The sequence below is a fragment of the Acanthaster planci genome, linkage group LG09 (genome assembly GCF_054643075.1).
Source record: "Acanthaster planci isolate LZ-2023a linkage group LG09, COTS_SCS, whole genome shotgun sequence".
Taxonomy (NCBI): Eukaryota; Metazoa; Echinodermata; class Asteroidea; order Valvatida; family Acanthasteridae; genus Acanthaster; species Acanthaster planci.
Window position 1 is genome coordinate 15616911 of NC_141785.1, and position 26172 is coordinate 15643082.

At 41.5% G+C, this 26172-nt stretch overlaps 1 protein-coding gene across 11 annotated transcripts in view; it reads left to right on the forward strand.

Moving 5' to 3' along the window:
• LOC110984840 (serine racemase-like) overlaps nucleotides 1–24516 on the forward strand; it is a 35024-nt gene extending 10508 nt beyond the window's left edge. For 4 of the 11 annotated variants that reach the window (XM_087141717.1, XM_087141715.1, XM_087141712.1 and 1 more), the window contains 6 exons: nucleotides 13248–13442; nucleotides 14938–15168; nucleotides 16630–16749; nucleotides 18475–18552; nucleotides 21239–21448; nucleotides 21759–24516. In XM_087141717.1, the coding sequence (XP_086997843.1) occupies nucleotides 13287–13442; nucleotides 14938–15168; nucleotides 16630–16749; nucleotides 18475–18552; nucleotides 21239–21448; nucleotides 21759–21935 (972 nt within the window). In that variant the 5' untranslated portion in view covers nucleotides 13248–13286 and the 3' untranslated portion in view covers nucleotides 21936–24516. Of the gene's footprint in view, nucleotides 1–6832; nucleotides 7524–13247; nucleotides 13443–14937; nucleotides 15169–16629; nucleotides 16750–18474; nucleotides 18553–21238; nucleotides 21449–21758 lie in introns of those variants that run through there. The other 7 variants (XM_022245392.2, XM_022245387.2, XM_022245389.2 and 4 more) reach the window with 5 other exon arrangements.
• The last annotated feature ends 1656 nt before the right edge of the window (nucleotides 24517–26172 follow it).

A 26172-nucleotide genomic window follows, 5' to 3' on the forward strand; every position in this document is an offset into this window, starting at 1 on the left:
GGTTTAGAAAGATCACAGACCGTGAAAAGTAAAACTGAAGTATACACTTTGCTAAGTGGCAGTTTCTTGAGAAATAATTTGACATTTTCCTAAATAACTGCAATTCCTTCCCAATCAGATCTAAGCCGTCCTCGGCTTATCCAAATAGCATACCTGATCACTGCTTGTGTCTAAAAGCACAATGGTTCATGGAATAGTCTGAACACACACCAGCATTTGCATAAAACCAGCCTCAGGCTGTGGGATAGCCCCAAGATTTCTGGACATAATAACGCAACTGGACCTCTTCTTGTGGGGGCCATTTGAACTTCAAGGGATTTTTTTTGCAACCAACAGACCCAGGAGACTTGCAGGAGAGATATGTCTGATATGAAGGTTATTAGGCAGCACAAAGCAGTGATTAGGGGCGATGTTGCCGACACAAATCTAGAAAGAAATGAGCTATATTTACATGACTCATTTCTTTCTAGATATGTGTCAAAAACAGTTTATTTAGGTAACCCTCAGTACTGTTTAGAGTACTGAGGATTACCTTAGGGCCGGCGACCATTTAGACCCGGTTTGAAAAGGCCCCCCCCCCCGGTAAGTTTATACCCAGCAAGAAATGAAACCGAGGGGTACCCCCAACATGTCCAATCCCTATACACATTCCAGACTATTGTTACTTAACACATCCCCCCAAGATGTCTGTAAGGAATTCCCCAGATTCCTGCGAGACAATGACCAACACAAAGCAGGGGGGGGGTTCTCTCCGTCTCATACCTTGCTGCATATGGGTAACTCGCCCTGTTGCAAAAACCCCTTTCATACCGGCCTGGCTACCGGCCTGGGATGCTGGACTGGTTGTTGATCTCAAACATCTCCATCCTTGGGGTCTATTGTTTGCAAGTACTGGTATATATAATCTATCCCAGAAGGAACCTGCTTGTGGTTTTTAATCCTTCAGCTCTGTACAATGTTTACACTTATCCACTCAGACCCCTTGTCATCTGGGCAACCATGGTGAGGGAATCCTTTCATCAGGGACTTTGAAATGTCGATGTGCAGACAGGCCTGATACCGGCCTGGAGTAGCCTGAATACCGGGCATGCATTACACAGGGTGGGCTACCAGGGGGCCTTTTTCAAACCGGGTCTAAATGGTCGCCGGCCCTTAATAAACTGTTTTCCAAGGCAACATTTGCCTTTCATAGGCTTTGATCTTTTTAAACCCGCAATTGTTGGGCGCAAGCCTGAAAACAAACCTATGATTCAAAAATGAATTCCGTCCATGTACATAATTTATATTAAAGCTGAAATCTTTATCTACCACTTGGCAGATTTTCTAGAAATATGTTTATTTGCGAGACACGTCAGGAAATGTCCTGATACACCTCATGGAATTCACACAAAATGACTGGATTTAATGTGATCCTGCTTTTAAAAAAAACATCTGTGTGATGGTCAAAATTTGTCACAAATGAGGCTTTAGAGATGTCTGGTGGACTCGCCCCACCACAAAAAATGTCTGGTAGTGGCCATTAATGACACCTGAGAATCCAGTGAACATTTCCGAAAGGTTTCATGAGGTTAACTCACCAGCTGATCTGGCTCAATTTACGGGATGGGGCATTTGGAGATGTCTGGTGGACACGCCCCACCACAAAAAAATGTCTGGTAGTGGCCATTAATGACACCCGAGACTCCAGTGAACATTTTCCGAAAGGTTTCATGAGGTTAACTCACCAGCTGATCTAGCTCAATTTACGGGATGGGGCATTTGGAGATGTCTGGTGGACACGCCCCACCACAAAAAATTCTGGTAGTGGCCATTTATGACACTCGAGACTCCAATGAACATTTACCAAAAAGCTCCATGAGGTTAACTCACCAGCTGACCTAGCTCAGTTTTAGGGTACTGGTTATGTAAGTCTGGCGGGCACACACCACTACCAAAATGTCTGGTAGATAGCGTTCAGGATACCTGCAAACACACTGAGCATTTCCCAGCAGGTTATATCGGGTTAACTCACCAGCTGATCTAGCTCAATTTGGGGTCCCCTTCTCATGGACCTTTTAACCACACCCACCAGAATGTGCTAAGCAGACATCCCTTTACTTATACAGAGATGCAAGTGGACCATTGCCATATACATAAAAATTGGTTAACTTTCTAGCTAGGTTGTTCCCCCCCCCCCTTGGCTCCCGGACTCACTGAGGGCAAATCATGGGCGGCGATGAGTGCAACATGTGGCCGACGGTGGCCCACTGTTATAGTCAAGTTCGATAAGTGCGCCCGTGACCACCGTTGCCCCGACAGTGGCCCACTGCCACGCTCGAGCTTGATATATCACCTCTGACCGGCGGGTGCTCACCCGATAGTGGCCAACTGTCACACTTGCGTGCGAAGTGATCATGCCTAAGCCACCTGTGGCCCGACAGTGGCAAAAAAAATTGTATGTTTCATCACAAAAATTAGAGTTATCAGAGATAAGTGGGCCTAATATTTTTTCAGGGATTTTGATGTTTGTTCATTGATGCTCTCGATAAAAACATGATGCTCTCAATTAAAAACAGTACAAATGAAAAGAACCATGCTAGGACATACAAACATGTTCATGTACATACTGTACGTAGGAGTTATTTGTATATGAAGCTTCCTTACCCCCACTTCTGTATCCGCCCCTGCGCTTTCGATTTCAAAGTGGCCAATTCTAGAATGCACTTCTCGGGTGAAATTGATCGTTGACCCGTGAAGGCAAGCTACACATCCTCCATTCTAGACGCATGTACTGCATGACCATAGGCCTGCATAATATGGTGCACATCAAGCATGAAACCACAGCGACCCAGGAAGTGACCTTGCATTTCAAAGCAGTATCCCTGTGCTGAGTGGGAAATTTGTATTACAGGACAGAACCGTCACAGTTCACTCATGGATCGGGAACCATTGGCAAAATGTGTTGCTAATACTAGTCGACGACCATGGGCCGCTGGTACTGATAAGCCTCCGCTACCAAACTTAGCCCCTCTGACCCACCAGTCGGCCACTGATTAGTCATCCACACCCCACTAGAGGGCCACCACTGACCCACTGGTGGGACCAATGATTAGCCATCCACACCCCACTAGTGGACACCGCTTAGCTACAGGAAGGCACCACTGACCCACCAGTGGGCCACCCATAATGGCACTCGTGGGCCACCTAATATTTGCTGTCTGGGAAATTTCGTCAGGGGTTATTTCAAGTTAACTCATAAAAGTTAACAGCCTTAGCATTTCGAACTTTGAAATCAGTCAACAACTAGAATTAATTGTGGATCTGTGTCAAAACGGTCAGAGTTAAGAGTTAGAAATAGTCACACTACCTTCCATTGCACAAGCTCATGAGGGCCCTTAATGCAAGGTCACAGCAAGGTCATCTGAAACCACGAAGCCTTACGGCACAGGTCCCTTGGTGTACACAGCACTGTACAATGTACATGTACATGTACATGTACATGTACTGTACAAATGTACATGTACAGTACATGTACATGTAGCAACACACAGACGTGAGCTCATTAAATATGCAGCCAGTTGACCACGAGGCACAAACGTAAGCATGCTATCTGCTACCCCTAGAACTGCGGGGTCCGACCATGGAGCTATTAAGAAGTCCGACCTGGTAGTGGGGTGGATGTCGGGCCCCATACTTCAGGGGGGTAGCAATCTGCTTGACTGAAGTGAAGGGACCGATGTACATGTATTTAGGGTCATTCTATATTTAGCCTTAACAAGCATTAAGAAGTGTCAACGAGTTATCAAAGCATATGTCAGGATATGTTCTATGTTTGCAATATTAAATGGGATCCTAAATATCATTTCAGGGTATCACATTATCTAAAACATGTAGGCCTAAAAAGGTATATGTGTTTGAGTCAAATTCCGAGACAAAGTGGGGCCCGCCCGACACTAGTATCAGATTACGGGCTTCTCTATTGGCAGGCTAGGCCTAAGTGCACGTGTTGGTGCATATCATATGGCATCACTGATGTGAAAATGTGGCATGCTTTTGTTTGACAAAACAAATTCTCTGCAACTTGAACATATGTTGAACTAGCCTGTCAATCTCCCAAATTTCAGGAACGTCAGGGTTTTCAAATTAAACATCGGGCTTTGCTAAACACATCCAATGAACATTCCTAAAGGGAGATCGTTGAATAAATATGGAAACAAATGAAAATTCACTCTACATCAGCAGGAAGAATTACTGTGGATTTGTTTGGCATATGGCGACGCATGCGCATGGCGGATGGGTGGACAATTTAAGTCTTAGAAAATAACTTCGTTTTGGTGTCCATCATGTGTTAGCACCCTTGTACACCACTGAAGCCCTTCTAGCTTTCACTGGCCGGGTGACGGATATGAACATCAACGCAAACATGTAATTTAGACGTCAGTAAAATCATGGAGGAATAATGTTCTTATTCCTCTTTGGTAAAATCATTCCGGAGCTGAGACTGAAATCATTCCGGAGCCGAGACTGTTTCTTCTCACTTCGTGATGTGACGATTTGAATGTGTCAGTAACGCAGCAACCGTTAATAAAATCCGGACTGACCGTCCAACGTACACCGAATCAATGTCACTGGCGTGATGTTGAATAAACATTGCATTTGGGTTGTTATATCATTGCTAGCTAATTTCGAAAATAAATCAATACTGGGTAATTGAGGAAGTAAAGAGGTTGAAACAACGTATGTTTGCGACATTACGTTAAAACACTTTATTAGGTTTCCACATCGCGACATTATCAACACATTTTTCAATGTCGGGTGCCTAACTCCTTACACTGCATCAACGTCATACTCTTAATGTTGATTAAGCACTGTATTGGGGTTGTTGAAATTGCGACAACCTTTCGACAATCAAGTAACATTGGATGACTGTGAAAATATAAATGGTGAAACAACGTTTGCGACCTTACATTGGCTAAACGTAAAATTTAGGTTGTTGATATCGCGAGACGATTTCAACAATAGCTCAACTATGAATAAACGGCGATATCTTTACGTCGATACAGATTAGATCATCAACGTTCGGTAAATATTGAATTTGGGTTGCTAATATGGCGAGACGATTTCAACAATAACTCAACTATGAATAAACGTCGATATCTTTACGTCGATACAGATTGGATCATCAACGTAGGGTAAATATTGAATTGAGGTTGCTAAAAAAAGTCTAATAAGTTTAATAAACGTCTTTTTACAACATCAAAACTCCGTCACAAAAGTGATATTAAGATACGTTGGATCATAATATCGAAGTTGAAACCACCTGCCAACCAGATTTCAATCAAATTTTAACGTTGAAATTACGTCGTGTGCCTGCTGGGAAAGCTATTCTGGTTAAATAAATCCATGCCTCTTCAAACTTCTTAATGCGTTCAAATTACGCAGATACTTGAAAATACCGCGATTTTGGAAACATCTTGTTGGATTGGATGGTTATTGTGGCTGTGGCTGAGTCAGTGTTGTGACGCTAAAGATCCCCCGTCAGTGACGTGTCCAGCGCCCTGATCCCCCCCAAAAAAACCTTTTTCTGTTTTAAGAAAACTCAAGGTGTGAACACTTTTGAAATGGTACTTCCACGTTTCGCAAGGCTAGGAACAGATTGGTCAGTCACTAGCTGTCCACGTTCTCCCTTTGGAATGTTGTCCACCATCCACTTTTTGATTGGTTATCCCCGAAATTACCCCATTGTTTTAACGATTTGGCTAATCACAAAGTTTCCACCAGTAACTGTATGGGAGCGTGATCGGTAGGGCTACTTAAACCCCCTGCCCCCATCTCGTGTCTTCAGAAGCGAAGAAGACCTAGGTACGAGTACCATCGTTGAGTGCCCCTTGTACTTTTTGTTGTTCAGTTAGGAACGCGAGCCGACTCCTTAAATCGACTTTCTGTCGCGTTCCTGACTTCTCGCACCATCTTGCCACGTCATCTGTCGACACAGAGTACAATTCCCCAGGTTACGCTTTGGGGAGCCGACCTAATTCGCCTCTCCATACTTTCGGGCTGGCATCTCTGGAACCATCTGTCTAATCAGGTTGAAATTTTGCAAAGAAACAAACGAAAAAGTGTTATAGGTAAAAATTTGGGTCCCGTCATGATGACGTCAGCACCCGATTTTTTAATGATTTTTTTATCTTTTTGCCATTTTGTCATTCTTTTTGACGTATTTCCTGAGCAAAACAAGCGTTTTTAAAATTCTTTTTGCTAGACATCCAATAGCCCAGTTAGGTATGTCAGTTTGTTTGAAAATCTTGTGACTTCATGATGACGTCATCAAAATCAAGATTTACAATTGTACGTTTCAGACAATGTTTGATCATTAGGAAATTCACTGCGTACATCAACAGTCAATTCCCGATTGCATTTCCGAATTAACATCCTCATTACCTCATCCTTTGAATTTTTATAAAGTTTTGACGAATTTTTTATTTGCATACGAATTTCCATGCGTACTATCATTCTCGAACTTATTCAAGTCCAGTTTTAGCAGGCTGTGAAATTCAATTCATCAATTTCAGATATACGTGCAGGTTGGAAGGATTTACATTTAAGATACAGGTTCAAGTATGTGGAATTATAGCGCTATTTAGAAGAATAACTGTCTGATAATTAATTTTCAGCAATGTTGTATAGGCTACACGGTGATTCTAGGCCTCAAGATCGTACCGCACACGTCGTTCAGGTATTGTCGGCTGTTGCCAGGGCACAAGCGCGAATGCCCTGCGACGGGTAGTTCATGCTAGCCCGAGCGTACGTGGTCGAAGTTTAAACATGACATAGCAAGGACTATACGGTCCGGATATTTTTTTTAGCATTCAGGCATAGTTCGGAGACCTAAGTTAACGAGACGATTCTTGCCCGGTCAACTACGCTGACTGACTCTCCGTCACGCGTGGGCCGGTCATGTATGCCTCCATATCCATATGACTGGGACTTTGAATGCTTGACAAAAGATTTTGGATCTATCTATGACTTGCGGTGGTAATTAAGAGTAATTCGTCTGTATGAATATAATGATGCAGTATATTTCTAGATAGTGTGTGTCCTGGTGTACATGCGTTTCATATATAGTGTGGACCTCTGCACATGAGAAGTCCACAAAATGCAGGGTACTATGGCGTTGTGTGCATGGACTTGAACATGTCCACACAATCTTTTCCCCTCTCTGTAAACAGTTTCAAAGCCATTTTGGGTTCGAGGTTATCCGTGGCAAAATGAAGAGGAAAAGTCCAGGAAAATCATCATCAAAAATCCACCTCCATGCAAGGAGTTATCCTACTGGCAGAAAAAGGAGCATTACCCCCACACTCCGTGTGTGTCTTGGCAGTGTAATAAGTTGTCATTGTGTCAATCTCGTGAGTGGACATGACGGAAAAACGCAACGTGGAGTAGCTACAAACAGCGTTTATCGATGAGGGCCTAGTGTAGGTGCATGGGAACGCCAACTCATGGATCAACAGATCATGTAGTACAAACTCAACTGATGACATGTAAGCACCACGAACATTTGCACCTGTTTACTTCTGTTCATGCTGTAGGACTCACTACATCATACATATGTAGGCCTATGAACACTTGTAACAAAAATGACTAAGGCGTGATATTGAATTGAAATTTCTATGTATGCTGATATGGCAGTGTTTTTCCTCGAACGTGTTGGTAGGTGAAATAATTTTCACCTTAATTTATTTATTCTCAAAGTGGTTAATATATATTGGGCACGTTGGGCATTTCGCACGATCACGCATTCACATCGTTTAGCCAGTTGAACGTGTATGAAATCTCCATCTGCACTTCTTCAGTGGAATCAGTCTTCCCAAACCATAGTCTGTCAAGAAGAGGAAAGGTACTGATGACAGAATTATGGGAGTATGCAATGAGATCAACTGATCAGGTAATCGAGTGAACTATGCAGATTCACAAATCACATGTAGGGGCCTATTGTAGCATACTGAGTTGTAGGGCCCCTCACATTAAACTTTGTGTGAATGACTCATGAAAAGCTTCGCATAAACTTGTTGAGATGGGCAACCTTTCGGCGATATGTTCCTTACAACAACTGAAGCAACTAAATAATGACCCATAATTCATCTTTACCGTGTTACGGTATAGTCTGCATGTATTGACAACATGGTTAATTTTTTTTTTACAGCTGATGCATGTGTTAGTACCCTGTGGAAGCAGGTTGTATTCTCTAGATTAGGTATCAGCCAAGCAAAGATGACCTGGAAGATGCCACCATAAGGGTGTGACAAGCTGCACTCAAAAGTGCAGTTGCCCATAATTTGGACATTGGTACACACTGCTTACACTATGTACGCAAAAACACTTATGTAGCTGCAAGAAATATTTTACTTTGAAAGTTTCCACCATACTTAAGGGTACCACTGTAAGTCATGTTTTTCATCATATCATTGCAAATACACGTACAGAACAGGACTTCATAAGCATGCCTTTTTGTTCAATACGTATGTGTGGTATGTGTTTCCAAGTAACCGTTGAAAATAATGATTACTACGCATACATGTATGCCCTTTGGAGTCTGTAGGTGAATTCAATCTTGTTTTGTTTGACATGAGCACGAAAGCAGTGTCCACAATCCTGACGTTACCTGTGAATAAAATGCCTCGTCTAAAACTCAGAAAGAAGGCTAAACCATTGGAAATTATCAGTGGAGTAAGCTTTTCAAATAGGGAGGGCAAAATACAGAGCACTCATATCATAGCTTGTAGGCTCGTTTACCAAATGTAACCTTTTTGGTTTCTTTTATATATTATAAAACTGATTGAGCTTTATGCCAAAGATTTTGGGTTTTTTACACAAATAAATCTGAGGATTCAAGAACCTACCCCTGTTCTGAGTTTAGTGACATTCTGTTTGTCTGAATCTTTAAGAAATATTTTTCAGGCTTTTGAAAGACGAAATCTGACCTAATGTGACGATGACGTCATCAAGTAACAAGTGACATGATATCAAAAGCGCATCCTTTAGCACCCTATATCTCCTGCAGTACATGCCCGATTGGGTTGGAACTTGGCACATAGATAGAAAGGGAAGAGTTACAGACGAAAATTGACATCATAGGATGATAAGACCTTCAAGTGGTAAGCCCATTGACATAAAATGTGCAACTGTACTCGAACGATTGTAACTCCTAGATAACTAGGAAGTGTCTGTTGACTCGTGTTATTTTTCCCAATTAATTCTTGAGGAGAACGGCCATTTATTGGTGTTGATTGTTACTTGCTCTTGTCTCTTGCTAATTGCTATACTATGAATCATTTGAACCCCTCTCATGTGCGGTTGTGTTTAGGTTCCAATTTCCTCTTACCAGACGCTTCCTTGCCAGTCACGCATAACCGGGAATTCCGATACCTGTTCCCTCAATTACAAAAAAAAATTATAATAATGCAATTATTACAATGCACATTGCTCCCTGTGAGTATAGGCCTGCACGTAATTAACATTAAACGGTCCGCCGAGCACCCAAATTTTAGTCATATTCTGAAAAGGAGTCGGTGGCCAAATTGGTGATGGGCTGATTGTTTATTTACCCTGTGGTCTACAAACAGAATTAACATGAAAGAACTAATAAATATGTGCACAGACCCATAAAACTTAATAATATCAAAAACATTAACATAAACATCATAAATTATGTGTAATCATATCCATAGTTGACCCAGCAAAATATGTTCATATGAACTTGGATAAGGGCCAAACACACAAGGAACACTCAAAAAACAATAATAAGATGACTCTAAGTTTACCAAAGAAACCCCAATAAAGTCTTACTAAAAGACAATGCCCCTACACTTGTGATTATATACGTGTATAATGTGACATGAACATGATGCAATATGCATTACACTCCAAATGCAACGATTATAACCCCAGAACCCCCCCCCCTCATATCATTTTTAGATCAACCAAAATGTACTCACTTTAAGTCATCCACGCACAGCGGATTTTTATGATTAACCTGGTAACTGGATGGTTAAGGTACAGGGCAATTAGGAGTATGCTCTGAAGGAATTTCGGGAGAATTTCAGGAACAAAGTGATTCGGCGTGGAATGATTGGGCAATTATAATGAATGAATCACAAGAGGGCGCTACTGCGCGCTGCCGTGGGAGAGACGTTTTCGGACATATTCGTTTATATGACGAGTGATGTCTTTGGAATACTCCTATTTTGCTCGTCTGCAACTATTAATAAGCAAGCACGGAGGATTTATTGGTGCCGATCTTCTAACTGTCCAAAAAATAGCTCATAATCTTGTCTCGACCAAGTTTACTGAAATAATGTTCAATACAACTCACCCTCAACCCATTTATTATTCAAACGCTATCTGGGATGGTGTGTCAACCCACTCTCGATCAAAACAAACAGGTTTAAAGCCTCCTTTGTACAATTGGCCATTCACATTTTGAATTCATCTTTTACCAGAAAATGGGGCTTTTAGTTCACTCTACCCATCTTGTCCCGTCCTCAGTCTGCCTTGCCTTATTCCTTGCCCCTTTCCTTAACTCCTCCCCCACCCATCCACCCTCACTTCCTACCTTTCCTTTCCCCTTTTCTTCACTCCACCCCCACCCATCCACCCTCACTTCAAACCTTTCCTTTCCCCTTTCCTTAACTCCTCCCCCACCCATCCACCCTCACTTCAAACCTTTCCTTTCCCCTCTCCTTCACTCCTCCCCCCCCCATCCACCCTCACTTCCTACCTTTCCATTCCCCTTTTCTTAACTCCTCCCCCACCCATCCACCCTCACTTTCTACCTTTCCTTTCCCCTTTTCTTAACTCCACCCCCACCCATCCACCCTCACTTCAAACCTTTCCTTTCCCCTTTCCTTAACTCCTCCCCCACCCATCCACCCTCACTTCCTACCTTTCCTTTCCCCTTTCCTTAACTCCTCCCCCACCCATCCACCCTCACTTCAAACCTTTCCTTTCCCCTTTCCTTTACTCCTCCCCCACCCATCCACCCTCACTTCCTACCTTTCCTTTCCCCTTTTCTTAACTCCTCATCCACCCTCACTTCCTACCTTTCCATTCCCCTTTTCTAAACTTCTCTCCCACCCATCCACCCTCACTTCCTACCTTTCCATTCCCCTTTTCTTAACTCCTCCCCCACCCATCCACCCTCACTTCAAACCTTTCCATTCCCCTTTCCTTAACTCCTCCCCCACCCATCCACCCTCACTTCCTACCTTTCCCTTATCCCAAACCTTCCCTTGCCTATCCCGTTCCCCCATATCTACCCCTAGACCTTCCTTATCGCCATTGTAACTTTAGTTTAATATAATTTAAAATTGTGTCTAGTAACTTGTCATTTTTATTGAAGTGAAGCGACGCGTGTGCGTCGGTTCGGGGTATATTGGGTGAGGTGCTACCCCCTGGTAAGGAAGACCGGTGTCAGCAACAGGCACAAGCTTTGTTTTGATGATACGATTGCTTTAATTCGTCAAGAAAAATCCCAGCAAAGAAAAATCCTGAACATAAATGTTTTTACAAACATATTTTATCAAAATCAATATAATTATCACAAAATAAAATGTAAGTAATAAAGGATTATTTCAACGGGTGACAATGTAGGTTCATGGAACTCAACCAGCACCTTGTCTTCGCTTCGCATCACTGAGTGGAAGATACATGTGCTCCCTGAATTGTAACATTACAATTACCAAATATGAATTCATGTAATGTAATGAAAATGTCAATTGAATACAGAGAACTACCAGCGCATAAGGTTCATTTAAATGTCAGTAAATTTGCAGAGGTGCGCATAATAGTGAAACAGGTTTTTGCTCCTTTGTGATAGGCAGTAAATTCGGATACATTCGCGATGCATTCAAAGACCGCAATCAACCCGGTCAGAGGTCACGGAAAGTTACGAATTATACCCATAGTGTCACGGCAATGCTTGTACATGTACATGTACATCACATGTATATAAACATGTACATGTACAGCACATGTACACGTACACTGTACAACATAGGAAACATGTGGACGACTGACTTTTGCTAGGAGTCATGAGTAAGGCAAAGAAAGTTCCCATTTTCATATGAAAGTAATTTTAAAATGATTATAAAAGGAATACCAACTTACATAGCACTCCTTGAAAACAAGGATGAGCCAACATATGGCAGAACATCTTCCATATGACAAGGCTAAAATCTAACAATATGGGCAGAATTGTGGCTGTGGCGCTCGCGCGCCCATGTCTTCCGAAAGAGAGAAAAGGAAGGCGGAGCGTCTGAAGAAGCTAATTAATATTCATGACCCTACACTATTATTCTTATGTATATTGGTATTTATTTGCCTACATTTTAACGTACACTGGGAAAACACTGGGCAACTCCCCCCCCCAAAAAAACCATTTTTTTTTCTGTTTTAAGGCGTGAACTTTTCCGATATGGTTCTTTCACATTTCTGAGGGTGGGGCAGGATTCTTTGAAAAACTTGGACGGTGGTTTTCTGACAGAATAATCGCATTTTACTCCCTCATCGAAACCTGGATAAACGACCATCTGAATACAAATTCTATTGTGATCATACCTTAGAGGTAACTCAAACCAAATGACGAGCCGTACCTTACTAATTGTACGGTGCATGGAGGAAACCCTCCCCATAAAGTATCTTATAGTGTAATTCGACCGGCAGAATTAGAAACATTACTGTGGTGACACAACGTTCATGAACAGGTGGTCTGCGCGAGTTACATGCCAAGAGGGTATCGTGATTTGCCAAATGCACGCGCGCGTCAAGCTGAAGAAGTCACGACACTGCCTCGAGTGTAACCCCAGAGCCAAGCCAATAAATCATTTTTTCAGACATGATGGAACGAACGATTTTAAAGGATTCCTTAATCGCAGAATGCAGAAATAACAAAATGCAAAAATCAATGGCACCTACATTTTGTTTAGTTGCAACTAAAACCAATACTTGAAGCTGTGTGGAACGTGTTGGTTCATCGTATGAAATCACAGTGAAGAGTTAGGAAAAAGAGGGTAGAGCCGGCCTAGCCAGTGAAGGTCAAAACTGTCTGACGGAAGTCTAAATCATTAATGTATTAACTGGTGGTAAACATTTCGAGAACCAATCTAACTGACAGAGCTAACGATTTTTTTTCAGCTCAACAAACAGTCGATCCTCCCCTCTAGAATAAAGTTTGCATTACAAGATTTCATTTCCTGTTTTTCTGTCAGGGCACTCAACAGGACGAGGTCGTGAGGCTGTTTACGAACATGGGATTGACAATCGTTGACATTCGGCAGGCCGAGCAGCGCATCAAGAGCTATGTCTCCGAGACCCCGGTGATGACCTCGCGTCGTATGGATGCAAAGGCCGGTTGCAACCTGTTCTTCAAGTGTGAGCTGTTTCAGCGAACCGGATCCTTTAAAGCAAGTCATTCCAGATAAGCTAGTCAGGCTATTTATGAAGTAGTCGATCAGTAAACCAAAAGTCTGCTGACAGTGTCTCCCGACAGGAATTCGTTGTGATTCAATAACACTATCATCACCGTCATCTCAGATCTTGTCCATTTGGGGGTGGAGCTTGATTTTTAAAAGAAAAGGATGTAAAAAATAAGAAGCCGTGAAAATTGTAATTAACATCAATTGCTCTTCAATTTTCATGCTTTAATTAACATATGTAATTAATTAACATATGTAATTAACTGACATATGAAATTAAACATTTGATAAATGTAAGTCTGTTTTTCCGCACCATTTTATTGGCGTGGCCTGAAATCAGGGCCACGCCCACAAAAAAGGGCCCGAACAAATGGCACTTAAACTTATTTGTGCGTTTCCTGAACTGCCAAAAGAATGGCAAAAAATCTAGGAAAGGGATCATTAAGAGCTTTTGGAAATTGTAATTTTATTCACCCCTTAAAGAAAATAGCTCCGCCTCTTAAACGGTTAATATTCACAACAGGCCCACCCGTAAAAATTATTTTCACTTCATTTCAACCTAACTTTCCACTTTTCAGGATATTTCCGACCCAAATTGGCTATATTTCCCACATTTGAGACAAGCTTCCAAAATATAGACCCTCATTTAAACTTTTTAGGACACACCCACAAATGCTGCGGAAAAACAGACTTCCATTTATCAAATGTTTAATTTCATATGTCAACTAATTTCATATAATAATTAATTTCATACGTTAATTAAAGCATGAACATTTTAAGAGCAATTGATGTTAATCACAATTTTCATTGGCTTCTTATTTTTTACACTCCCTTTTTTAGAAAATCAAGCTCTGCCCCAAAAAAGGACAAGATCTGAGACGGGTCCACATCTTAAAACGACTTTTAGCCCAATTGGAGCCATTACGCCGAACTTCATGCTTTTATCACAAAATGCACAATTCAGGCCCAAAACAACCCTAAGCAGCTCCACAATGCATCAAAGTTCACGGTCCAAACCGAATCTCAAGGCACCTGACAAAAACCTTACATAAACCAAACCATATAAGATTAAAAACATAGTAATGGAACAATCAGCATGCATTCATTTCACACTAAATCTAAAACCACGAATGGGCAAAATAATTGTCTTCCTTCTCTCAAGTAAAGTTTATAGCAACTAGCAACAGCAACTCGTAGTAAGACAGGCAAGTGAAAGGGATAAACAATAACCAGCAAATCACCGACCAAAGACTGAGTGACAGACAAACAAGCAGAAATTAAAAATGATCAATTCGGTATTAAAGGGACCATGCAAAACAAACAGTCTTTCAACACCACCTTTGCATTTGTGACTATGCCTACGTTTTCTTCTCTGACTTTGAAAGTTTTAAGCTCAATGAAACAGTATGTTTTGTTACACAAAATTGGACTGCGTGCTCATTATGCAAGATGCCACCATCATTTTATGTCTGTTTTTCCCAAGTTTCGAGGAGCAGTCAACTTCTTAGCCAAAATGCGGGAAACAATGGAAAATGGTCGTGTTCCCTGCGTTGTTACCATCAGCAGTGGAAACTTTGCCCAAGGCCTAGCACTCGCCTCTAATCTACTGAACACTAAGGCCTATGTGATCATGCCTAACACCGCCCCAAAGTGCAAACAGAATGCTGTAAAAGAATACGGAGCAGACGTGATTCTGAGCAGTCCAACTCTACAGGTACCGTACAGCAAAGACAATCTTTAGAGAAGATTCAGCGTTGTTTGGAATAATTGACTGCTTCAATTTCTAGAAGATGTAAATTAAAAGAAACAAAAAGATGTAGTGGTCGTCCAAATATAATTTTTTTCATGTGACTGTTCAACCAACTTACGATCTTTAACTAGATATATTAATTACTTTTAAGGAGGCACATGTGTTTAGGAAAAGCTGCAACAAATTGCAGCATTATTGCACTCGACAACTCATGATGGATTGTCGGCAAAGCGAGAAAATAACAATGGTCCAAAGTACTGAACCAAAACTGTCGCCGATGAGTTTCACATGTGTGAATTTTGGAGGAAAAGGATACACATTCAGAAACAAGAAATGACCCACATCCTAAGCCATGGTAGCAATATGATTGTCGAATGTAGGCGTAAGTTCAGCGCCTGGATTTGAACGATCATTTGACCACTCATTCAGGATCTCATTCATTAAAACACCTCACGGTTTGACGATTAAAAAGGAAGGAGAATCTGGTTAAAGGAACCAGGAAATAGAAATATTTAATAAGTTTTACTAAAAACCTTTTAAATTGCATATTTGGGTTTCAGTTAACCTGATTTTTGAGTTTTGTTTTGCAATTTCTAACCCATATTTTGATGCTTTTTTATGCTAGCGCTTATTTGCATATTCATGAGCAGAACTGGATGATGTCAATCAAGGCACTGAATCTCAATGTTGCACTGTTTGTGCACAGAAAATCTCTAGATTTTTTCCCCAGTGCTATGGCAGATTTCAGTTTCTTTGGCAATTTATTGCTGTGTAAGAATATGGCAATAATCCAGCAAAAATCCTTTCACAGAAATGTTCCCCGATAGTAAATTTGGGGTTCACAATTAGAACGTGTAAACATGCAACCTGAACCATGTCTTCCTGGATTTACATCAAAGCAAAAGCGCCCTCACTTGTCTAGAATTCCTTTGTCAATTTTAATGTTTGAAAAAGTGCACTGTTCAGTTCACGTAACTCAAGAATGATGTCCAACAGTCTTCATACATGGAAGAAGAGTACAGAGATACACAAAAAGTGATTCTAAGAAAAATTCATTCCCTGGATCCTTTTAAGTTTTACGAGACCGCATTTTACAGAGAGAGGCAGTTTGCAATGGGATGGAGATTTTTTAAAGCAGAATCGGGGACTGACGGAAGCAAAGCAGGAGGGTTATAAAAGGTGGAATAGGAGGGCTCCTGTTTTCCAAGTGGAAACTGAAACCCCGGTTATACGGCTGTGATGATTATCGGGGTCAACTGCCGGTACCACTTATGCAGAAGACGGTGAGTTTGGACGCGGTAGCCTACGCGTCACTTTCTGTGAAGCTCTCGGACTCGGCTCCGAATCTTAAACTCCTTAATTAGTTGTGGCAGGTGTCGTGAGGGGTTTCATCCGAGAGGGAATCCTGTTGTCTTTAAATCACAGGCCCTCTTCAAGGCCAGAGATCAAGTCGTACAGAAGACGGGTGCAGTATACGTCCCTTCTGCACAACACTACGACGTCATGGCGGGGCAGGGTACATTATGCACAGAAATGATAGAAATGGTATGCTTCCAAAATCCACCTTTTAAAAAATTCTTCAAAAAGATCGTAACCATCGCTCCGTGCATGCCCTGTACAGTAGTGGGATCGGGTGGCCTGGTGGCACTGTCAGGCAAGAAGTCACTGGACACGCTGTCTTTAGGAGGAATGCTCCCAATTGCGCCGAAAATGACATCAGAAGAAAATCGGTAACATTTTATATTACATCTATGAACCATGCGAGCAACTTGACAATGTGCTCACTTAATGATTATAAAGATGAACAAACCAATTCTTTGGATTGGGATTTGAACCTACGACCTCCACAAAACTGTTCCGGGGAGATGAGCTTTTCTGTTCTGTGTCTGTGGTCTCAACAAAGATTAGTTACAGAAAAATTACAGACAAAAAAAGACTTTACTGCATGAGGAAAAGAAGGAATATTCATAACTCTCACCATCACCTGAAGGCTGGTCTCGATAGGAAACTCTGAGACGCTTGGTGGCGTCAAACATGTCGGTCCTTTTGATCAGTTCTGAGCATGGTTCTGCGCATGCGTGCGTTGTTTTGAGCAGGCAGCCTAATTTTTTTTCCTAAGAGGGTCAGGGCAATTATCATACATGGACGTAGTTAACTGCAAGCTGGATCAATAGACCACTCACTAATAAATTCATAATTATGCACTCATGCACACAAATGGCCTTGGCGGAAAAAAGTGTGAGCGGGCCATTGAAAACGTACAGGGGTGCGATTTTGATCATTTCTGTCAGGTTTCTAGCTCTGTTCAGTTTTTTTCTTCAAAATATCCCATTAAATCGTTTCTTCTATTTTTCTAAGCGGGATTTAAGCTCCCTCAAAAGACTTCACAATCGTGATTTTTCCTGTGCACACGAGATTGCCATATCTAAGCCGGTCTCCTTTCGTTCTGTTTTAAAGCAAAAACGATTTAATGGAATTCTTAGAAGAAAAATGAACAACGCCAGAAAACCTGAAATAGAATGATCGAAATCGCACCCGTGTACGTTTTCAATGGCCCGCTCACACTTCTTGTGGCCAAGGCCATTTGTGCACATGCGTGCATAATTATGAATTTATTAGGGAAAAGCTTATATAGTGGACACTTAGAAACGTAAGTTGGAAGGTAAATTCGGGCTTTACTTTCCTACTATAAAAACATCCTATTACCCCCAAAGAAAAATATATAACTGCATTATAATGTGTAGACTCGAACCCTTGCCAAGTAAAGCGCTCTTCTGAGCTATCGTGCAACTGGCCAAGGGGGCAATTTTGTTGCATGTTATGCTTAAAAGGTCGTCCACCCCATTTATGATAATTGCCCCCAACCAACGCCCATTTTTTTTATAGTTTACCCCTAACGCTCCGAGAAAAACAAATTATGCGAGCAGTCATGCGTAGCCATGAGCACGCGCAATACTGTGAAAAAGGACCGGTACGTCTGCTGTCACCAACTTTTCAAAGTATCCAATTATTGGCAAGGGCGTAGGCCGTTCATATTAATTTGTTTTTAAACCAAAACGTAGTACGTTATTAGTGAAAGCACACGGGTTTTTGATACACTATGACCGAAAAGTACAATAGTATATATCTGGGGCAAGCTGCTTTTTAAGTACACACTCACCTTCCTCGTTTAAACGCTGGAAGTTGGAGTTCCGCTTTCTTGAAAATCTCACTCCCCCTATAGGGCCAAACCAGCCTACGCCTCTGATTGGAGTTTGCTCTTCCCGCCAGATTGACCAGAAGTTGGATGCTATCATTGTTCCTGTCTCGGGAGGAGGAATGCTGGCCGGGGTACTGATTGCAGCAAAGGTTTGCAAGAACTCCTTGAAACTATCCTCAGTTGCAACTTGCCAGTTGCAACCTTCTTGGTTTCACCCTGACAGAACGGTTCACATGACCCCAAAATTTGGGTCATAAAATCTGAAAAAAGAGGAAACTGAATGATATGCGATCGTTTTAATACTTCTGCCCATTTTAAAATGACTTTGAGCTCAAAGTGTTGAACAGGAGTCATCTTTCCTCTAACTAGCTTGTTTCTTTCAAACCGATTATTTCATGTAGGGCATGGCTCTGAAGTTAAAGCTTTTTTGTTCTTAAACTATTTCTGTGTCGTCACTACTTTTTTCAAGTGTAGATTGCTTTTACGATTGAACAGCGTAAGTTACAAATCTATAGTTGTTGTTACAAATCAATAACTGTATGTTCGTTACGAATCTACAGTTAATATCTCGCAAATGTACAGTTACAGCAGATTCGTGTCGACGAGGGGGTAGGGCACACGTCCACTCCTCTCCTCGTTTCGATCATCAAAGTGTGACCGGAGGACCGGGTTGGGTAAGAGTAACTAACGCGCTGCTGCCGTGACTCTGATTGTACTGGGCCTCGTAATAGCTACACTTAGAAAATTTAAGAGATACCGGGAACACCTACACTCCAGCCTTATTGTGTACGTTTGCCTTTCTCTATAGAAAATGACAAAGGTTGTTATCCCTCGTGTTTTCAAGATGAATGCTTTGTAAAGCAAAATTTTCAACAAGAATTTGAATTTTCTCTTCACCTTTCAATAAGGAATTAACTTGATGTATTTTGGCTGCATTTCTGTTTCATGGTTTTGCCCGTTCTTTTTTTTTATAGTGTTGGATTATAGCTTAATTGAATTGACACATCTTCTAGTTGTCCCAAGATCATAGCTGTCCTGAGGTGACAGATCTGTCAGAAAGGTTTCTCCCCAGCACATATTAATCTTGCTTGCCCGTATATTTTCTTGTATTGCTAATATTTGTGGCGCTATAAACAATTTTAGGAGGAAATATGCGCTTTATAGAAATTCTTAAATTTCGTTATTTAACTCCAAAATTGGCATTGTAATTTGAATCCAAAGTTGTTCATTCTCCAAGTGAAATAGTAATCTGTAGTGACGGGACATTTCAGAATTATTAATATAAGAACATGTATTTGTATCGGTGAAGCTCATTTTGAGTGGTGCGTAAAGTGATTCTTAAAGTACTAACCATACTTTCACGAGGTTGATATAGCATTCCTCAATTTCATAGAGTCCTGTGGTAGTTTTAGTCCGGAAGGTTTCGTTGCAATGACACACGTATAATAATGAATCCAAGGCGCAAGATATCCAGCACTGAGTGTCGACTGCACAAATACTCTCATGAAATTGATATAGCATTCCTCAATTTCATAGAGTCCTGTGGTGGTTAGACCGATAGGTTTGGCTGCAATGACACACGTGTAACAATGACTCCAAGGCGCAAAAGGAAGAGAAGCAAGTATGTATTCAGCACTGACGGTGTTGACTGCACCAATACTGTCGATGTTTGACTTAGCCCAAACCCGTGCACGTTAATGAATGGAGCAAAGGTGTGCACTCAGCCGTAGGGTAACAGCAAGAGCGTCATAGACTAGAGACTCTGTGTTCCTGTAACAATGGAAAATAGTGAAGTCAGAGAATAGACTCGGAACTGTAGATTCGTGCAAGAATAAAGTCGGTTTGCCCCGCCCATTCTTAGCGCGAATGTACAGTTCCTCGTCCATTTTCCTTGACCTAATTTGAAAACGCCGGGTGATTGGTCCATCGTGGAACTAATCAAGTGCCAGTTGTCATTGTTATGTGAACACCTGTCGGGATAAGGGCCCAATTATCCGATAAACATAGCAGACACTGTGCCTGGGGCCATGGAGGAAATCCGAGGGCCTTCGAAAAATTATGGGGCCTATGAAAATACCTATAAAATAATAAAAAAGTGTGTCGAAAAATACCCACACCCACGCATACATAAGAGAAGTCTTCCTCTGAAATCTCAGGTGTGAGAAAATTTCAAAAGTAACCGAAGGTTTACTACATAACTTCGAATTCGATAATTTGAAGGCTCTGCACCAGCCAGCATGAAATTAGTTATGGAGGTTGCGGTACATTGAGTGCAGTAGGAAGTGCTAAGGGCAGCTGACAAAAGGCCTTCGCGTACGGTATACGGTACACTTTATCTAGCCAAGTCCGGATCGGACCCTCAGACTACGTTTTCAAGTGATTACCGATTAAGCGTCTTCCGCGGATAAAACTTTGTTCAGTGATTTTCGTTAGAACCATCCATTACAAAGTCCATCATAAGGCCAGCGTAATTCTTTAAAAAAATCAAGTCTAAAGTCAGAAATTCGAATCAAAAGCCAAGCCACAAGATAAGTTGCTAGAAAGGAACGGCTTGTTACGACTTAGGTGAGGATATAGGCGGCTCGCGTCTTGTGCTCAGTGGGCTAGGTTTGGTGGGGTGTGTAGACTTTAGGATCTTTAGTTTGGATACCAGACCACAACACTGGTTTTAATTATAACGTGTACGTGCTCATGGGGAGGAGGTTGTTGACATTGCGTACAAGAGGGTCTGACGAAGAGCTTTAAGTTATTGTTGGAAAATCACTGCGCGTGCTGGAAGCCTTGATTAAAATCATGACCAGTGATTGACATCTTTGGTCCACTTGCACCTTATAGTCCTTGCAGCCGGGAATTCAAGTGATTGCTGCCGAGCCCGAGGTAGCAGATGACTGTTGCAAGTCGTTCGTTGCTAAGAGACACATCAAGACGGATAGCCTTCCCTTTACCATCGCAGACGGTTTAAGGGGGTCCATCGGCGACCTTGCGTGGCCAATTGCTCGGGACCTCCTTGACGGTGGTATCACGGTGACTGAAGATGAAATCAAGGTAATGGTGGGAAATGCGTCACGAGCGATTTCCTGAATTGTATACGCCAAACTCGTCGCTGCCTGGACTTCTGTCGGAGGTTTGAGTGCTTCCAGGTTGGCTTCATGAGGTTACAAAGCCTAGAAATTTGCGTTTAGGGATTGGTCGACACGCCAAAAGTAATTTTATGAGACCTCTGGAAATACTCCGGAAAAAAAATATAATTGAAAAAGAAAAATCCTCCTCTCACAGGAAAGTACTATCGTCCGAAGTGATGATGCCTTCGATTCACCTAAAAGAAATACATGTATTTTTTTTCTAATCCCTGCAGGAAAGTACTAAGCTGGTGTGGCAGTGTATGAAGCTGTGTATTGAGCCCTCAGCGGGGGTGGGCGTGGCTGCCGTGATGTCAGACAAATTCAAAGCCGCGTTCCCAGACGTTAAGAATGTGGGGATCATCTTGTGCGGAGGTAACATCGACCTAGACTCCATGAAAACTTGGCTATAGAGACTGAACAACCGGGATTAGAAACTCTGCACGATAATTAAATACTCTGGTGATCTATTTTGTAAATTATACGTCATGATATTATGATGTTAGAACACCCCACTAAGGGGACCACCAGACAAGGCAGACGGAAACAGAAAATACTGAAATAACAGCAAAAACTGTATCTATATGTATTACATGATGGAGTGCGGCTAGCAGACTGTATATAGAATTAATGAACGTTTATGAGACCAATGGTAAGATTCGCCTCGTGGAAGTGGTATGGTATATTTCGTCTGCCACCAAAGGAAAATTGCACAGATTTGAAACATGCATTATTTGTTTTATATAATACATGCACAAATCCTTTTCTGTTAGGTCCCAATCGTGTTTTCCCGTGCGTCATTTGGCGAAATAGATTCGTGTCCGAAGCGCCACCCACTGGTACCGGGTAGCACATGTACCGTGCAATGTTAGACTGGTTCCATCCCTAGATTATTGTTCTCTTTCTTACTGGGAATGAGATATATGAAATGGGGGCGGAAACCAGTCAATTGAATGAAGTTTTAGCCAACGGCAACCGTTGAATATAGCGAATAATTTAATAACACGTGATCAACGATCCATCAATCAATTGACGAGAATTTATGCAGGTATATTATAAACAGAATATAGCAATTTAGCATATAGCAGTTTAAGGGAATATCATGTATTTTAATTTAGCAGTGGGCAAAGACACTTAGGTCTGGTGGTATTTTCAGTGCCTACTTTTGTTAGTCCGGTTACCTGGTTTCGAGTCCGGTTGTAGGTTCATCTACTGGAAACATGTTGGGTTTAGAGTGCTTGGAATTTATTGCAATAGTTGGTCGGTGCGTAAATTGCCTGATTGTTGTCCTGTCTTGTATGGTTTTATCTATATTCTTTGGTAATATTTTATCCACATTTAGTGATATTTAAGCCTGTTCATACACGAAGTGTTTATTTTAAGTCTTTCCATAAAAACAATTGTCTTTAATAATGATTTGAGTATGCTTTTTAAACGATTATAGAAATTGTCTTAATTATTTTGTAGACTTAGCTCTACGTGAGGGGAAAAGTCAAAAAGTATTACTGAAATGATTTTATATCAGATACGGGGAGCTATGCGTCCCTTGGGTGTTCAAAACGTCATATCCCACACCACAGCGGTCAACAATTGTTTTGGCATACCTTTGTCTTAAGGAATTTATCCAAAGAAACAAGCTCTGAATTTCAGAGGACGACAGGCCTGCTGTCAAACTGTTCAGTACCTATAAACAGACGAAACCCTATCGTCTGCAAATGCACTGTTCCCTCACTTTCTTTAATTGCATAATTGTAATGTTAAACGAGTGTGGGTACCAGTGAGCACCCACTCCGTGATCAAACAAGTCTCTGATAAGGGATTGGAAGACGGCGACAAAGCCTTGTGTCCTGAACTCGTGATCTCCACTAACGGACGTAGAAACAGGTGCTCCGTCGAAGAAGGCAGACGCCCATTCAGGATGGTGAAAAGCAGCGCGTCTACAAGAAGCGACCGCCCATATACATGGTAATCAACTGCAGTCAGCGGACTCAACTTTTACTAGGCCCTGGGGTTATGGTCACAGAACCTAATCGTTACGACCAGCAAGCTCTGTTTGCATTACTGCAAGCACAAGCAAACCTCGTTCTCTTTGGACCCAAACCGGATGTTCCTGAAAATGGTGACATTCGAGGCACTACCGAGTACTGCTATTTGTGGGAATTAACAAAATGCCTTTCGGTACTGCATGCACTGGTCCAGATCTCAAGTTCTGCGGAGTCCCTTCAACCTAACAGCGATGTCTTGTTACCATTTCAGTGAAATCTTTCAAATTTTAACCATGCCGACAACACAGCTCCTGTCTCTCCCTGTGACAGACTGTTTGCTGCTCATTGTACTCCCATAGTTTCTGGCGAAAATGCAAAGGACAACTCAGCTTGAAACGGTACATATCACTATCATGATGTCAAGCAAATTGGCCAAATGGAGACTGAAGTGTTTTTCTTTGAACGAGTCAGAAACTGTACAACTGCATATTGCCCTGGAGAAGTTCACGGGGTCCTGACCGAGGTCTCTGCTCCACAAGCCTAATGGAACAAAGGAACCATTTCTTCATGTTGCTAAGTGGCTTTCCTATAAACAGAAAAACTTGAACAGAACTGAACATAGTCCACAAAGAGATTGAGAGTCAAATCAAGAAGGCCGGAAGGGACCACTACAAACGAAAACTGGAGAGCTTTAATGACCAGAATCTAAGTATTGCATGGCAAACTATGCAAACCATGACTGGCTACAAAGACAGATGAAGTCAGGTACGGACAGTAGGCTGGATTTTGAAGACAGTTTCAATGCTTTTTATTGTAGATGCGACACAAAATTAATGAATTCATGCCTGATAATGAACGTATTGTGCAATCCGATCTATGGTTAAGGACTCTGGTGATAGTGTTATTGTGGGTGCGCATGATGTTAAGCAGATTGATTTCAAGAACCATTCTGAATAAGGCCTGTGGCCCTGTTGGTATCTCATGCAGAGTGTTACGCTCGTGTAGCCAGCAAATTGCCTCAAATTTTCCAGTTGGTTCTAACATAGCGGTTTTATTCCACAGTGTTGGAAATCTTCAATTATAATTCCTGTGCCAAAAAATCAAGAATTCAGTGGCCTTAACTTCCAACATTATGGAAAGCTTTGAGGAGATTCTTTTACAAGTTTTGAACAGTCAAGTTGGTAATGTTGATTCATCTCAATTTGCATATTAGAAAACAGAGGTATTGAGGATGCAGTTGCCTTTTATCTCCATTAGCTGTATACACATCTAAATAGGCCTAAGTCTTTTGTCTGCTCAGTTTTTATCGATTTCTCGAGTGCTTTCAAAGCGATCGTTCCACATATTTTAATCAAGAAGCTATTGAAATTGAATGTTACACCACAGCTTGCATTAGTTACACCGAGTCTGACCACACGGCCCGATTGTTCTCTAAACATAAAGTGCTAAAGGTATTTGACCTTTATAAATATCAGTTAGGTAAGTTTATGTATAAATGTATGAATGATAAGCTGCCACTGTATTTTAAATCATACTTGAAACTTACCTCAAATGTTCACTCATATCATACCAGAAGTACCTCTCAAAAGGAATTACATGTTGATACCAACTTCATTACACAAAAATAGTCTCGTACAATGCGATGTCCAATACTGGAATAGCCTAAATGAAATTATAGAAGCAGCGCCCACTTTATTAACATTTGCTCTAAAGTTCAAAAATCTGAGATTTTTTTTACAGTTCTGTGTAATGTTCCCGTACTTTGGTCTTTTAATTGTACTGTAACATTAATTGGTTAGTGATGTGCATGTTGTGTATTTTAATGGTTTATATGTCGCCCTTTTAGACTTGCCAGTGGATGAAAGTTGAATTTCTGTGGACAATAAATTGAAATTGAAATTATATTGTTGGGTGAATGGTACACGAGCCTGACTCTGATCTCCAGGTTATGGTATGCCACACCACACTCATTCCAGGACAGGAGTTCATCCCCAGTTTAAACAAACGCTATCCCATGGCAGAGCACAAAACCAGTCACCCCCTCTAGAGGTGTAATAGCGCCAGCTTCAGATTTTGAAAACAAAATGTCATGTGTAGAGTAGAGCACGTGGCTGTGTATACAAATTGTCGCCTGCAAGAAACGTGATTTCGTCGTTTGCAACAAAATCACACGCACACACAAATCCGATTAAAAGGGCAAGATGCCCATTAAAACTACTGACGAACAGAAGTGAACAGGTGTGCTTTCAACAACACTCAGTTGAATGACGGTCTGCACACTGACTACTCAGTACAAGGCACACCTGACGTTGTAAGACCATAGAGCTACAAGCTCTATGGTAAGACAGACTATTCCACAATGTAGTTGCAGTAAATTCAAAGGCATGATCCCCGGTTGTTATCCTGCTATGAACTGAGGGATAGGAAAGGAGGACACCATTATCTTAGCTACGCAGACTGTAATAGATATTCTGGACTTAATCCACGTAAATTTTTTTTTAATATTTTAAACTTTATCCTAAATTAAACTTTATCCTAAATTAACAAATAACCACCGGACAAACAAACCTTCGGACTATCGCACCAAATGTTCGGGTTTACGAACCCTATACCCCAGTTATGAGACTTTTGTGCGTTCGAACTATCGACCATTCGGACTATGGAA